This window comes from Maniola jurtina, chromosome 11 (genome assembly GCF_905333055.1).
Source record: "Maniola jurtina chromosome 11, ilManJurt1.1, whole genome shotgun sequence".
In the NCBI taxonomy this organism is placed as follows: Eukaryota; Metazoa; Arthropoda; class Insecta; order Lepidoptera; family Nymphalidae; genus Maniola; species Maniola jurtina.
Window position 1 is genome coordinate 5606103 of NC_060039.1, and position 16873 is coordinate 5622975.

The window sequence follows — 16873 nt, forward strand, 5'->3', positions numbered from 1 at the left end:
AATCGTGTTGTCACCCTAATAGAAAGGGACACAATCCAATTTAGCGCTATCTCAATAGGCTCGTTTTTGGTGTCTCAGTGCACAATCTTGTTTAGGTAGCATGTCTCTGCCATAGCCGTAGTCATACCCAAGAGTATACTACCTAATCCATGCTCTGTCTACGATGTTACATAACTACGTATCATACAGTGAAGCTGGGTAACTTTAGAAATACGATTAACATAGTAATTTTAGTAATCACATTATTTTTGAACTGGGTTACGCTGTTTTACTGTAGTAAATGAATAAAATGTATGAAAGTGATAGGCAAGTACAAGGGGTAGTATATATTATTATGTTTATTTAATAAATTAAGTAAAAAAGCTTTGCAAAATGTTCGTTTCGAAGTACATTCTTTAAAATAGGTATGATCTCATCTCATTATAATGCAGTATTGTTTTCCGTTACATTCTGAATATCATGCACCACTCTTTTGGTTGCTGCAAAGAATCAGAAAAGATTATTAATAATAATTATTTGAGAAGTAGGTAATAACTCACATAACAAGTACCTATGTAGCCAATTTGACTTGTTTACGTAGATGTATTATATTATTACTTATACATTTTTTATTCCATTACAATTTACAAGCATATTACACGTTAGCCACAGATTAATAGAAATACCTACTACGCAAGCTCAACTGGTGAGATGAGTGCTGATGATACAGTCTAACATGGTAGCGGGCTAACTTCGAAGGCGCTAGACGCAGTTGAATGGGGAAAAAATCCCACTAGTTAAATGGTTGAACGAGAAAATGTAGGTAGGTAGGTAGGTACTTAAGTATATTTTTTTATTGGTCTAGAATCTAGATAGTTATGAAATAGACTTACAATCACGCGTAAGCAGCCGAGGTCCTGTAATCGCGATAAGGATTGCTCCCAAGGGTGCTGATATCACCACGCTAAGTACACTCACAGCGAGAATAGCTTTCGCGTATGCTTCTTCTTCTCCTTTTGAACCACCAGCCGTCTGTCCGTTACTAACCAAGTCTAATGCTGCTGGTCCCAAAGCTGCCTAAAAATATCAATTATTATCAGTGAATTCTGGGTGGGTATCTTGGGGTGACCCTCCCCGACGAGATTGACGGACAGCAGCGGACTTCAAGCGAGTAGCTTGAAATGGCTTGAAGCTACTGAACACAAGCGGTACAAGACACGAAAATTCATGTACAAGACTTACGGCTAAAATTCATAAACCAACTTAATCTGTAATCTATGGATGAGCTATGTACATTGCTAACGGTCTTGCTAACGGCCGAAATTAAATCAATCCTATCTGTTCGCTGTTGATAGCAACTGTGTTATTTGGCAAAAATTGTAGTCTTTTTAACCCCCGACCAAAAAAGAGGGGTGTTGTAAGTTTGACGTGTGTATCAGCTGTTTATCTGTGTATCTGTCTGTGGCATCGTAGCTCCTAAACTAATGAACCGATTTTAATTTAGTTTTTTTTTGTTTGAAAGGTGGCTTGATCGAGAATGTTCTTAGCCATAATCCAAGAAAATCGGTTCAGCCGTTTGAAAGTTATCAGCTCTTTTCTAGTTATTACTGTAACCTTCACTTGTCGGGGGTGTTATAAATTTTTAATTTACACTTGTTTGACAACTAATAACTTCGTTAGTAATTTACAGATTACGGATAGTTTGATTATTAATATCGGCCGTTATTGTTTTGGATGTCTATCGTCAAGAGAATATACCTACCTAATCACTAGTGTTTAAAGTGCTTTAAACTAGGTATCGGTTGAAACGACGACGACAATAGTTAGTTATTATAAACTTTCTTTTATTGATTGGTAGGTACCTACCTATTTGTTTATAAAGTCCGAATTTAAATTTTAAAATACTTATCATAATTGAATTCAATGACCCGGAAACCGAAAAGTTGGAGAGTGAAAGCAGGTGTTACCAGTCTAGTAACGATTATATTACTCTATTGTAGGTACTTTGTCTAACTTGTCAATTTAGAGTAGTTTCGATGTAGGTTGGGAGTTAGGATACCAGTTTTTTAGCGTTGGAAAATGCTTTAACGCTTCCCTCACGAGAAACGGGGAGGGTATTTGGGACTCGCCAGCCGAGAGGCGACTGGAATACCCACTAAAACAAGGGCGCTACTGCGCGCGACGCCAGGCAAAGACTGCAGTGTATCTGGCGACTGGGTCACGGGAACACCAGAGCAATATTCCGGGGACCTACTCAATTAATCTATGGAGTGGACCTACATTATCTCCAACCTCTAAGAATAAATTATTTTTTTGCTACAGATGGATTAATTTTTAGATAATTAATAAAAGAAGATGCAAGATGCAACATGGTAGTTTTATTTTGTTTTTTATACACACCTGAACAGTAGCTTTTGCCAACCAAGTGAGGCCAATAAAGAGTTTCTCCTTACTATTGAGACCACATCCAAAGCTCACTAAAAATGTTGCAATGACACGCAACAAGAGACACGAAACGAGGCATATTGCTCCCATTGATATTACTTGAGGATCTAACGCACTTATCTGTAAAAAGAAATTATAAATTAGAAAATCGATAAGGGTGCGAAATTTCCAAAAAACCAGAAACTTAGGTCGGTGTCTACTTCTTCATTTCGGACTATAAGCCCAAATACCAATTTTTATGCAATTAAATTGAAAAATGACGGACTTTCAAACAAACTTTCATCCTCCATTTGATACCCTTGACCTATTTACGGAACGTTCGTTGATCTCTTGCGTCAGTCAGATGTTTTATTGTGAACTTTTAAAGAAATAAGGATTTATAAGTTTTTTTTTCGTATTCTTTAATTGGTATCTTATCAATAGGTAGGTACTATCATCACCTGTCTTCGCTTTTTCTATCGTTCTGGTTACACCCTGTATACCTATGTGTGTATAGATTGAGGCGAAAGTCTATATTTATATTATTTACCGTGATTTGGGCACCGGTGAAAGCAAACAGAATTGGTTCGAAGAATATCCAGAGAATCCTAAAAATATTGCTGACGGGATTTTTGTTAATAGGCCATCCTTCTTTCTCCCAGTAAAAGGCAGCAATAAAACCAGACGACACTATCGCCAATGGACCTAAAAAATTTAAAGCTTTTATTATCATTGTTTAATGATCGAAATAAAACCGGTCAAGCTCGAATTGGACTCGCACAGGAAGGGTTCCGTAATCCGTAACATCGTATAATAGGTACAAGATAATGACACTATGTACTTTTACTTTTTTTAATTTGCATGCCGGTCATTTTTCAATTCGCCATCTTGGTGTTTGTTGTACTTATTTTGTTGTTTTAGCGGCAATACACACTCTGTAAAAATTTCAACTCTCTACATAGGTAGACGTCCTAATAGTAGGACGGTTCAGGAGATACACCCAGTACCCACTAACAGACAGCAAAGGGACAGACGGATGGACAGCTGAGGCTTAACAATAGGGTCGTGTTGTCACCCTAAGATTATAATATTTTACAAAGTATATTACCTGCGCCACTCCATCCAATTAGATTTGAAATAAATAGTGAAAATAAACCACCCAAGAATAGAATTAAAAATCTGAGTGGAACAGCGTAAGTATCTCCTCTTTCGGGTATAAATGATGCAAAAGCACCCCACAGTGAACCAAGAACTACTCCAGCAACGATTGATAGAGGACCCTGAAACACAGTAGGTGCCTAATTTAGTTTGTTGAAAGAGTTATTGGATTTAAAGAAGAAAACTTCTCATCAAAACTTAGCGAGGCTGGACTTGTTTCTAGTCTGGTGGAAGGCTTTGGCGGTGGCTAGTTACCCTATCGACAAAGTCGTGCCGCCAAGCGATTTAGCGTTCCGGTACGAACGTGGTCTGTCGTGTAGAAGCCTATCAGGGGTATGGGTTTAATGAAACTGCCATACCCCTTTCAAGTTAGTCCGCTTCCATCTAAAACTGCCTCAGGTTCTCGCAGTCAACTAACTTATATCAGAGTTTATAAAAACTTTTTTTAATCCGGACATTTTTGGCCTACTGAATACAAATCTGATCCAAGCAAAACGGCCTAAAACAGTGTTGAAACGGACTCTTAAGGTCATGATTTCGAACACTGAATAGGTCAACAAAGTTCGGGATTTCGATCAAAACGGCACAATCACACTAAAGTTTTGCAATAGCTTTCATGCAATTACACCGTTTTGTTCGCTAGCTCCTCAATAATTATTTTAGCCACTCTAATCATAACAATGTTGTACACAAACCTTTATTATATTAAAGGTGACAGAGCCGGCTGAAAACATTGCATTCAGGATAATGGCAAATACGGCCACGCTGACCGAATCATCTATGGCAGCTGCAGCTAGTAATAATGTTGGTATTCCCTTAGAGACCCCATAACCTTCATCCCTTAGTCTGAATAAACACGGAACTACCACTGCAGGTGAAACTGATGCGATCATAGAGCCCAAAAGAAATGCTGAAAAAGAATTTTTTACTTAATATTCCTTTCAAGCAATAAATAGTTTATTTTCTATCGATGAAAAAAGGGGTGTTTCTTAAAAGCCTCACAGATCGCACTGTTCATATGTCACTCCTAGATCACTTATTTTTAAAACTTCACCTGGTTTTGATACTATATTTTTTACTAAGTAAGTATAATAAATGCTAGATGATGCCTACAACTTCGTTCGCTTAGATTTAGGATTTAAAAAGCACATGGGAAGTGGGAGCTCTTTAATTTTTCGGAATAAAAAGTAGCATCACTTTCCTACCTCCTAGGAATGGCATAAACGGCCCATCCATAAGGCTTTTAAAGAGCATACCCTGGAAAGTTCCTCATTGAATCTTACCCCAAATCCATGGTAAATGCAACAAATAATGCGATGTGACACTGATAGCTATACATTCAACCAACCATGGAAGCAATCCAAGTTGTAATACAGCAACGTAGTGTTTTTTCAGGACATCTGCATTAAGACCTAATCCAGCTCTCATTAATATAATTACTAGCGCAATTTTCCTACGAAAAATAATATTACGATACTTAATATGTTTAATATGAGGAACTGGCGAACAAAAAAGTGTACCTACCTACCTAATTACACTTCTAATCACATTCCTTTCAAAAAATTGGAACATTTTTGGCCCACTGATTACAAATCTGAACTCATTTCTAAGCATAATGGCCTGAAACTGTACTGAAATTGAATACAAAGTTCGTGATTTTAATCACTGAACACAAGTTTGAACTCATTTCCAAGCAACACAGAACCTAATACTATGTTGAAGTAGAGTCCAAAGTTCGTGATTTCGAGCAAAACGGTACAATTACAGTAAAGTTCAATAGCTTTCATTGTATTTTTTGTTCCTCTTGTAAAAAATTATTTCGTGCCATTACACCGTTTGTTCAACAGCTTCTCATATATTGTATATTATATTATGTACGTTTGTATATACCTATAGGAATACCTCATAAATAGTAATAAGTAGGTAAGTAGGTAGGTATACTTTACCTTAGATCTTGGTTCAGCTTTCGATATGTATCTGTCATATGCACCAAATGTAAATTTTGGAATAGTATACCGGTAAGTAGCATGCCTATTAAAGCTGGTAAAGTAGTAATTTTCAGCCAGATCCAGCCGATTAAGTACGCAGAGATGACTAGAACTGTCATACTCAAAAGTTCTCCATTCAAACTTAGGGGTTCTCCTAGTTCAGCATACAATATACCCCATGTAAGGAGAACTGTAACAATGGTAAGAGATCAAAACATAATTAGATATTACAAGACGATGGACCACGACTTGTCCGCGTACATATCTAAGTTTCGGTTGTGTAAAAATCCCGGGAATCGCTTTGATTTTCCGGGATAAAAAGTAGCTTAGGTATCCGAAGGTATTTCGTCTCCGAAATGCAAGCTATTTCTGTACTTAGCAGATGATGGCCGCGACTTCTTCAGCGTGGTTTTTATACCCGTCGATAAAATCCCGTGGGAACTATTTGATTTTCCGGAATAATGAATGGCCCACGTCCGATACCCGGATGCAAGCTAAATCTTAGTGCCTTTCGTCAAAATCAGTTAAGCAGGTGGGCCGTTAAAACAGACAGACGGACCGACACACTTTCGCATTTGTAATTATTTACTTTTGCCCAAGGTGACAACCATTCAACGAGGTAACGCAGCCAGCGTTCTGGGCACCCTGCCTCGTTACAGTGATTTGGATGATATTTTTGTTTTATAATTTTTATAAGTATTTAAGTATTTTTAACATTTGTGAAAATCTGTATTATTACTTCCTGAATAAACAATAGTAAAGCCCTTTCATATGATACCCCTTTTGCCCAAATAGTTTATTAGGTATTAGGTATTTAATATAGGCACCTAGATAATAATTTGTTATTATTATTATTACAAGAAAGTACCTATAGTAGATCGATACATGTTAGTAAACTTACAAAAAATTATAATACAAAGCTGTTGAGCAGACTGTCTGAATGTTGGAAATAATGGAAAAGGAAAAACCTTCCCCCACCATGCCGGTTCTCGAGATGGTGTTTGATCGGCTTCATGGCATCGTAAACAAATTTCCTGCCACCATCTAGAAAGATGTTTTGTAATAATTATTTATTTCTGATATTAAAGGGATGAAATAAAAATTATTTAATAGCAAAGGAGCGTAAGATAGCAGAGCAGTTCGACCAAAATTGTCTTTCATTTTTTAAGTTGATTTAGAATGTACGCACCTACTTAATACACGGCTCTATAATTTTATAGAATCGAATAAGTAAGTACATACATAATATTTCCGGTAGTAGTCCTATTCGGGAAATCTGAGGTTCGATCCCGGGCACGCACCTCTAATTTTCCGAAGCTATGTGCCTTTAAATTTATGTAAAGTAGTAAAGTTTATTTGAATAAAAATATGTAAATTCTATTCTATTCTATTCCGCTCCACTCCGCTCCACTAAGCTCCACTCTATTCCATTCCACTCCATTCAATTCCATTCCATTCCATTATTATTCTATTCTATGAGGCCTGCGCAGTGCGCTCAGTAGTAGGCTAGCAATGTGTTATTGTTAATATTCAATATATTTGTTAAAAAAAATTACTTATAAGTACCTAATTACTTAAATTTACTTACGAACGAGATCCGTTTTTGCTGTGATTATGTTCATCTGTAAAATATATATTCAATTTTAGAATCGTACTTTTATACATTTGGAAATAGCAACCGCCGAGTTTCTTGCTGGTTCTTCTCGGTTGGAAAGGCATTCCGAACCATTGATAGATAGATGCATTTGACGATTGGAAAGTACCTAATTGTAAAAGTTTAACTGAATAAAAAATATTTTGATTTCATGTAGCGTACGGAATACCTCTATGCTTTGTCGTTCAGTTAATACGATTAGTATGGATAAAATTATTGAATAAGTAAGGTTTTATGTTGGTTTGGATTATAAATCTTATTATTAAACGTGTACACGAACAACGACGGTAAAAACTCAAAATTTTAAAAACCCCCGACCTCTATAAGAAAACTAGAAAAGAGCTGATAAACAACTTTCAAACGGCTGAACCGATTTTCTTCGATTATAGCTAAGAACACTCTCGATCAAGCCACCTTTTAAAAAAAAAAACTACTTAATTAAAATCAGTTCATTCGTTGAGGAGCTACGATGCCACCGACAGATACATAGATACACAGATACACACGTGAAACTTATAACACCCCTCTTTTTGGGTCGGGGGTTAATTAGGAAGTCAAGTAAGCATGTCTACACATGTAAGAAAGCTGCGACAGCCTCCCTGGCGCTGTGGGCTTATTAGTGGGAGGTCCCGGGTTCGATACCCGATAGGGGTTTGGAATCTTATAATTTCTAAATTTCTGATCTGGTCTGGTGGGAGGCTTCAGCCGTGGCTAGTTACCACCTTTCTGGCAAAGCCGTACCGCCAAGCGATGTAGCGTTCCGGTACGATGCCGTGTAGAAACCAAAACAGTATTGGTTTAATGAAAACTGCTATACCCCTTCCAGGTTAGCCCGCTTCCATTTTAGACTGCATCATCACTTACCACCGGGTGAGATTGTAGTCAAGGGCTAACTTGTATTTGAATAAAAATGAACAAAAAAGCACAAACACAACTTTGTTTAAATAGGTAGGATAATTTACCTGTTCTAGGAGTATTTCGCTCCATGATAAGGTTCGTTTCCTGAAGTTTATATCATATTATCAGTATTAATGAAATTAGAGAATATCACACAATATCTAAATTACCAGTAAGTGCTAGTCAGATTCACACACGAACATGGTTCCGTATACATCGTACAAGAAATACTTAGCTCTTTTTTTGTGATAGAACCATAAATTCACGGTTTTCGGATTAACCTACTATAATGTTTATGAGAAAAAAAAAGGATGTGCTTCATGCACCTCAGTTTCACTTTATATTCAAGTTAGTTAGTACCTATAGATAGCGGTATTTTTAATTGGATTCAAGTTTTACCATGGAATGAATTTATAATATTCAGTTTATTTTCATTTTATAGACAAGTAGATAAATAAGCACTATACGATTACGGAGCATGTGATCTTTATTAGATTATATTTTATCTCGTACTGCAAAGAGAGTAGGTACCTAATCATCACGTTGTCGTAGTTCCTACTGAGTACCTACCATTAAAAAAAATTATATTTTATTGATATCTCTGGTTGTCTCTGAATGCTATGAAGCTTTATTACTTGCTTATTTCGTTTTCCTTTCCATGTATATTCCATTCTGCTTATAGGCAGAATTTGGCTGTACCTACCCTTTTTGTTTTTGTAACATCTACGCTGTTTACCCATATTCGCAATAAAGAAAGATTTGATTTGATATAATTTTAATGGAGATAGGTAGAAATAAGAATATAGGTAGGTAGGTAACGCCGATAGGAAAGCATTAGGTACAATCTCAAACATATTTAGATTTCGGAACTACATATTATGTATTATGTTATTATGGTTAATTAATAATAATTATAATCATAATTAGGAATGGTAGGTAGGTACCTACTTAACTAATTATGCGAAAAAAAAATTTACTTCAATTAACGTTCGTTCTTTATAGAATCAATCAAGATTGAATCTTTGTAATTTTGAAATGGAAAATATGCTTCCGAGTTCTGGTAACATTCAAATCAATGGTGAGTAGTGAGTCAGTATGATTGTCAGTTGTCACTGTCAAAATGTGAACTGTGGACTTATCGTTATCTTTTCATAACGTAAAAATGAACATTAAAATATAATATCACAGTAGGTAGAAACGTTAACACATTAGATACTAAGTAGTATTTCTATTAAAATTATGTACATTAGAATGTACTTACCTATTACAAAAATAAAACAAAACACCTTACCGAATATAACCTGAAAAATATCTTTCGTTTTTCCTGAACCCTGACGCAAACTAAACCACGTAATTTACCACAAGATACACCATAAACTAAACAATCCCTAATTTAAAAAAAAATGTGTGAATTCGGGAATTTATAGAACTTTATCAGAAAAGAAACACTATTTATGTAATCTATATGTACCTAATGTAATGTAAATGGTTATAGAGCCGAGAGCACTATGGGAAGATCGCGTCAAGTGGTCAATTAGATAGGTAGGTATCTAATGTTATTTATTTTATTCAGTATCACTTCACAAGGCATATTTGTTATTGTTATTTTGTTTGTGCAATGTTATAGTTTGTATACCTAGTTAGTTACTGATTCTCAGAATGTTATACCTAGTATAATAGGACCTTAATGCGTAGGTATCATAGAGTTAAGATATTAGGTAGGTAAGTATGCTAAAGTTAAAAGCACATATTATAAAGGTAGGCTAGATAGGTGGCTTAGATTAGAAGTTAAAACTTTTAACTGTTAGCGATATTGCCTTTGCCTAGAGTTGAATTTAAGAAAAAGAAAAGACAATTAGGGAGATGCAAAAATGGTGACAAGAAAAGCGGTTGATTATTGATTCGAAGCAGAAAAGATTGGAATTTATTAATATGTTTTCAAGAAGTTAGTAGTTTAAAATTAAAGTTAAAGTTTATCATGCATTGTATAGCTATGGAATAAAGTCAGTTCTTATGAGTTGAGGATGTTTTTATTATAAGTAAAATCTCGCGGGTTCGAGTCCTGGCTAATTAATAGTTAGTGTCTTTGCTGGCATACCTACCTACTTATTATCTGATTTCACAAGATAAAGTTGAAAACTAAAACCCAACTGCGATCGTCTTAATAAACGCTGAAATACTAAAGCAATTTTTATTTCTTCTGTTGCTTGGTATATTTTAATGTTGTTGTAAAATATTCCTGAGCTCAGAATTTTTTCCTCTTTTATTTGACGTCCCACTCGATACAATAGCAAAAAAAAGTTTTGGAGACCTCCACTTTTTTTGATGATCCGTTTAGTCAATTTTTTCGTATAAAATATAGCCTACGTCACCCGGACCTTTACAACGAATCAATTGACACCTCATTCATCAAAATCGGCCCAGTAGTTTAAGCACCTTTTTTTTAAGCAATGGAACACACAGAATCTGGATAAAAACATACATACATAGGTATATGGACTGCTAAAGTCTTTTCCTTCCTTTTGGATTTGCCGCAGTCAGGTAAAAATATTTATGTATACACGGTGAAAATTTAGTGGTTCGAGAGCCGTGGCGTAGTGAATTAATTGCCTCAAGCAGTACTATCCATTTCGACCATTCATATTAACCCTAGTATTAAAATAAAAAAAAATTGAATCGAGAAATTATTGTTTGAGAAAATTCGCGAACCAGTAGTAGTAGGTCGCTTTGTCTCGGAGTGGCGCGGGCGCTTGCACTCGGAGCGGCGCGGGCACTTGCGCTTGCACCGAGAGCGGCGCGGGCCCCGGCACTCAGAGCGGCGCGGGCACCTGCACTCAGAGCGCATGCGTATTCGCCGCCTACTACTAATGTTTCTCACAGATTCGAGTTTGTGTCGAAATATTTTTTTTATCAAATAATTAGCGCTTAGTTTTCCAAAACAAACAATTTTAGTTGATAGTTTTGCTTAAGGGTAGTTCATATAGCCCTGGCTCTAAAACCACTAAATTTTCACCGTGTATAATGTATATTTAGGTATTATCTACTTGTCTACCATATTATATCATCACGATAGGTACTTAGGTACTGATGTGTATAAAATGATTCGTCACACTTTTCAAGAACCTCATAGCAACACACGTCAAGCGCTGTGCATAGAGTTGGCGATGATAGCTCATGGTCTCTGGTTGGTGTTTTAGCTTGAAACATCGTGTTCAATGAGTTATTGACTGAGCCAAGCGAGATCTCAGTCCCATCATCACCATCACATAATCGTAGGATCTGGGATCACCGCATATTATCTCAAGAGAACTCTTACCATCATGTGATTATAATGGAAAGGGGTGACGATGCGCAGCAATCACACTTCACACTAATTTTGTATGTGTGTGTGTGTGTATGTTTGTTACTCCTTCACGCAAAAACTACTGGACGGATTGGGCTGAAATTTAGAATGGAGATAGATTATACCCTGGATTAGCACATAGGCTACTTTTTATCCCGGAAAATCAAACAGTTCCCACGGGAATTTTAAAAAACCTACATCCACGCGAACGAAGTCGCGGGTATCAGCTAGTATTGAATATGACGTTTCTCTAAGTATGTGATCAACAAATCAAAAATAAGGAGATCCTTTGAAGAACTAGAGTAACCGATATATCACAACAGGTTACGATTACAGGATACGGCACATAATTCGAAAAATCCATAGACGCTGGGGTTCTATGGTGCGCTGGAATAGTAACCTCCCACCGGAAAGTGCAGTGTTGGCCAGGTAGACAGACGAACCCAGGGTCGGGGGACGCACTTTGTTGGTGCGTCTCGGAGGTGCGGTGGTGGGGACCGAGCAGGTCCCCGGTGCAGGGTCTGCCTCGGCAGACGTCGCTGGCTGGGTCGCGGTTGTTTGCTTCGGCGTTCCCGTGACCCAGTCGCCAGGCGACGCGCAGTAGCGCCGCTGGGGTTTAGTGGGTATTCCGGTCGCCTCTCGGCCGGCGAGTCCCACATACCCTCCCTCAGCTGGCTGGCTGCCTCACGGCTGGCTGGCTAGCTTCCGGGGGGATGCGTAAATGCATTCCCCAGCGTCAACAAAAAAAAAAAAGGTAGACAGACGAATAAAACGAGTCGCAGGAAGCCACTGTAAGGTCTGTAATCCTTCTAAGATCGACAAAGGCATGTCGAAACACCTGGTATATAAGTATCATTAATATTACGAACATGTTTACGAATAACAATACCACAATACCGCTATTTTGTACACGCGACGAATTTTAATCTGATTTTGAGGCAATATTTACTAACTTTATTAACTTAGTAGCAGTGGATAGGTATGTAAGTACTTTATACTTTTGCAGTAAAAGTCTACACCGTGTAATTTGGTTAAGTGCTTTTTGCGGAATATAAACCAACAAATAGGTACAATTTTATAACAGTAATTATTCTGTAATAATCTACATTGTTCACAGAATTATGGCATGCTGCGTGCTGTCTACAATGTTGCCTGAAACAGCCTGACAATCGCTTTGCTAACTTTTGCTCCGAAGAATCTAAGATTTTATTCTTTTATTTGCATTTTTTAGGGTTCCGTACATCAAAGGAAAACGGAACCCTTATATGATTACTTCGTTGTCTGTCTGTCTGTCTGTGTCCGTCCGTCCGTCCGTCGTGTCTGTCAAGAAAACCTATAGGATACTTTCCATTGGCCTAGAATCATGAAAGGCAGGTAGTTCATAAAGCACAAGTAAAGGAATAAATCCAAAACCGTGACTTTGTGGTTACATCATTTAAAGAAAAAATCTTTTTTCAAAGTATATACCTAAGTATATTTCACCTATACCTACTAAGTGGGGTATGGGTGGGGTAAATGCCTTACCTGTATATTCTAAAACAGATTTTTATGCCTAATAGATTTTGAGTTATCGTGCAAAATATCGGAAAAATTACCCGAGTACGGAACCTTCGAGCGCGAGTCTGACTCGCACTTGACCAGTATTTTTATCAAAAAAGCAACAAAATGTTAAACATCGATATTCTATGCGCAGACAGGTGATAGCCAAGTTTCTACGTAAAGTGAATGTGAAAAGTCCATACACCTTTCTCAAACCCCGCCAGTAATCGCCATGAGGCATGGCAGTGCAATAAGGCAGTGCCGCAAAGTGGTTCTTCATAAAATGATTCGACTATCAAACTGTACCAATCAAATACCAAACACAATGTTTTTATAGCGTCTATTTATCTACAAATTCATAAAATTAGGACAATTTCCCTGTGATTAAAATAAAAAGCTCGTGTGTCAAGGAATCAAGATGATTTCAAATTATATTAAGCTGTTAAGTGTTATTTTAGTGTTAATAAAAACTGGTAAGTGTATAGAATTTAACTGGAGTTTTTTTTTTTAACTAATTTATCTGTATAGTTAGAAAAATTGTTTAAGTATCATTTTCGACTCTAATTGAAAGATATTAGAGCAGTTTCTTTGTTGAAAAATTTGTCTCGATGTGGTCTCGATCCATTTTCCATTTTATGGCGAGCTCAGATTAAAGATACACATAAATCACATACTATTCAAATAGGTATTACCTAAGTAAGTATATCAAAGTTATTTAAAGTTTTCAAATTATGGACAATCGAAAGTGTAAAAATCTTCAAAAAAATCTTATCACTTTTTATATCACTGCATGCCTACGTGGGATGCTTCTACATACCGCTAACTGTTTAAAGTGTATCAATTCAATTTACATAGAGACCCAGTTTTTTTAATGCTCAATCTTAAATTAAACTGGTTTAACTTGACAACAAAAACCGGTTATTTGGATTTAAATTAATATTCCTGATTCAAAGACAGCCTAACCTAGACCATGGACCTACATAGTCTATCTTTCTATATCAAGCATATTTTAAGAAACTGGCTGACATATTAACGTGCCTACCTAAATCTCGATTTGCTGGGTCCAGCAACTTAAGGTTTTTGTTGATTCTTCCTATATCGTACTTAGATCAAGTAGACCTTTAGTAAGAAAGATTTTTGAGGAATCCCAACGCTATCTTTACAAAACTTGGGGATGATAGTATTAAAATAAGATTAGATTATAGTGTGGAATTCTTATCCCGGTCCTTGTGATTAAAAAAAACTTTTTTTTTTTGTAAAGTTGTGCCAAAGGCTTTGGTTATTCCGGCGCGGGCGGCTCTAACACGAGTATTAAAGCCAAAAAGTCCGTGCAATTTGTAGGGTTCCGCACCCAAAGGGTACAAACGGGACCCTAATAATTAGACCTCGAAAGGTCTCTGTCTGTGCATCCATCTGTCTGCCACAGGAGCCTACAGTTTCAATCGTAGCAAAAAATGGTAACGCCAGTTTAAATTTTCACAGAATAATGTAAACGTAAACTATTACCTACAACAAGAATAAACATTAAATAAATGGAAACCCAAGCGTTAGAGATTCCATACAGAAAAACCTTTAAAAAAAAGTGATTGAAGAACAAACCGACTAAAAAATACGCTTTCGCATTTATAATATTTTTCATTTTTTTATACTTAGTAGAAACATAGGAAAAGCCGCACTTTACTTTAAATTTTATCGAGTTAAAGCTATAGCTAGGAAACATTTAAAGTTCAATTATTTAAAGAAAAATTGAACATAATATTTCAATTTTCAATGAAAGTCAAGGAAAAGTGAAAAGATTCATAGATTAATGTAGAACTCATAGAATATAGCTCTCATGAAACGACAATGCCTCATATAAATAAAAGCTATCACAGACGGTTTAGTTATGCGGCTCGAAAATAGAATAAAACAATTAACTTCACATCACACTTTCTTTCTAAGTAATGCATTATAGAATAGCATAGAATAGATAATATGAATAAAATTATAAATAATCATAACGAAAAAAAAATCCTTTTCCACTTTTTTATGGGTTCATGTAACTAAGTAGGTAAGTTCAAAACCTCGTGGTCCTATAAATTTCTAACTTCTAAGTCCTATGTAGGCTCTATGCAAAGTTTGTCCATGTACCTAATATTTAATCTGCGTTTTATATAGGTACCACTAAATGCCTAAGGTTTAAAAGTTTATCTAGGAATCTGGGAGTTGGGACTTTCGAAAAAACTAAGTAGCTAATTGAGTTTTGAGAAACACTCCAACCAGGACGGTTAGCGATTCTAATTCAAATCTTTATTTTCACTTTCTACGCGTTACGAGTATGATGATTGAGGTTAATCGTAAGCTTTAATTTTAAAAACAAGAACACTATTTAAATGGAGACTATGCATAATAGTCCGAAAGCCGGGGGATCTAAAGTGCGATGGATCAGATACAGATTTTTTTGCGTAATCAATTGATTATGTAAAAATTATATAAATACTTAATATTAATTAATCATGATTTGTAAATAGGGCTAGAACACCCGTAGACCAAAAAGCTGTATGAGAGCTTCTAGAAGGCCTACACCCTCCCGGTGAGCTGATTACCCAAAATCATGCTATTCAATATTTTAAGGAGATATTTTATATAATTCTAGCTAATGCCCGCGACTTCGTTCCCGTGGATATAGATTTTTAAAAATCCCGCGGGAACTCATTAATTTTCCGGGATAAAAAGTAACCTATATGTTAATTCAGGGTATAATATATCTTCATTCCAAATTTCACCCAAATCCGTCCAGTAGTTTTTGCGTGAAAGAGTAACAAACATCCATACATACAAACTTTCGCGTTTATAATATTAATAGGAGTAGAATATTTTAATTAGCAAGAAAGGCTTAATTGGGCAAAATTGGACAATTTTAGACGTGTTTCAGGACCATACATTAAAATTTAAATGTGTATTGTATTGATCCATAGGTCTTTTATATGCCCAGCTCTCTGACTAAAAGGATTTACTTTCGTTTTGGCGTTTTCTCTAGTGGTTGTAGTGTGAAAAGTGAATTGCTAATAAACAATTTTTGGGTTCGATTCCCGACTCCGGTACTTTTCAAACAAAATTTGATAGGTTTCGCTTTAGGCTTGGCTACTTACTTAGTCTATACATATACCTACCTACTTTCAAAACATGCACTTGTAGACTCCAACTGATTTCCTAACTTCCTAGTTATATGCTTTCCATTTCTACAATGGTGTGTAGAATCGTATGGTTGAGGTGGTTTCACACAGCACGTGTCCGAAGAATGCCTTTCCTATCGAGAGGAACTAGCTAGAAATCCGGTTGTTGCTTTTTTCATATGAGTATTGAAATGTATATTTCTCTACCCATTACTTCGAGAACAGAGACTGGAATATAACTTGTAAAAGAACAGCACTAAGTAATTACTTATTAGTATGTGATTGATCACACTTTTCGTTGATAAAAGCTTCTAATATGTTCAACTACGTTAACCTTGTTATGCATTATTAAGTAATTATTATTTGTATGCATTAATTGGTGCCGATAGCGTCAGAGTAGGTAAACTGGTGGTGAAAGCAAGCATCACAGTTTTACGATGTACTATAAAACTGTGTAAGCATGCAGTTGCTGCATTGGATCCTCTGCAACAATGCTTATACTTTTACCTACAGCATAGACAGGTAGCTATATAAAACTTTCGATTGCGTTTTGTTTTACTTGCTTACTGTAAGTCAGTTACTGTGCGAAAGAAACACATATGATAAGATAACATCATTAGCTATTGTTACCTTTGATTGACCGTTTTGTGTGAAAAAGTATACAAGTATAGAAAGAAATCGCTAGCTAACTCGTCCCAGCTTTGTACGTATGTATAGACTAATTAAGTTCCTCCAA

At 36.2% G+C, this 16873-nt stretch overlaps 2 protein-coding genes across 7 annotated transcripts in view; one reads left to right on the forward strand and one right to left on the reverse strand.

Moving 5' to 3' along the window:
* Window positions 1-135: 135 nt before the first annotated feature.
* LOC123869500 (sodium/hydrogen exchanger 9B2-like) lies at window positions 136-9515 on the reverse strand. Of its 5 annotated transcripts, none has more exons than XM_045912479.1 (12): window positions 9392-9444; window positions 8166-8205; window positions 7138-7171; window positions 6451-6593; window positions 5508-5739; window positions 4845-5014; window positions 4257-4471; window positions 3512-3683; window positions 2954-3108; window positions 2380-2544; window positions 873-1056; window positions 136-479 (listed from the first exon to the last, which is right to left on the reverse strand). In XM_045912479.1, exons 2-12 carry the CDS (start codon window positions 8188-8190, stop codon window positions 421-423), a joined length of 1554 nt encoding a protein of 517 aa, XP_045768435.1. In that variant the 5' UTR covers window positions 8191-8205; window positions 9392-9444; the 3' UTR covers window positions 136-420. The 5 variants fall into 5 exon arrangements, with proteins under 5 accessions (XP_045768435.1, XP_045768432.1, XP_045768433.1 ...); XM_045912475.1 differs by having other exon boundaries at window positions 138-479; window positions 9362-9481; XM_045912476.1 differs by lacking the exon at window positions 6451-6593 and having other exon boundaries at window positions 137-479; window positions 9392-9430.
* Window positions 9516-9581: 66 nt separating this feature from the next.
* LOC123869511 (phospholipase A1) overlaps window positions 9582-16873 on the forward strand; it is a 41018-nt gene continuing 33726 nt past the window's right edge. The window contains exon 1 of one of the 2 annotated variants that reach the window (XM_045912490.1): window positions 9582-9642. Coding sequence is in view for 1 of the 2 variants with exons in the window: in XM_045912489.1 (XP_045768445.1) it covers window positions 13401-13455 (55 nt within the window). In the remaining variant the exon portion in view is untranslated. Of the gene's footprint in view, window positions 9643-13065; window positions 13456-16873 lie in introns of those variants that run through there. The other variant, XM_045912489.1, reaches the window with a different exon arrangement.

Excerpts from the sequence above, each read along its gene's own strand:
- LOC123869500 (XM_045912479.1), bottom strand. The coding sequence starts at position 8,190 with ATGGAGCGAAATACTCCTAGAACAG. Across the intron at positions 3,684-4,256 it reads TCACCTTTAATATAATAAAG|GGTCCTCTATCAATCGTTGC; the intron begins GTTTGTGTACAA and ends ACTGTGTTTCAG. Across the intron at positions 2,545-2,953 it reads TCACCGGTGCCCAAATCACG|ATAAGTGCGTTAGATCCTCA; the intron begins GTAAATAATATA and ends TTCTTTTTACAG.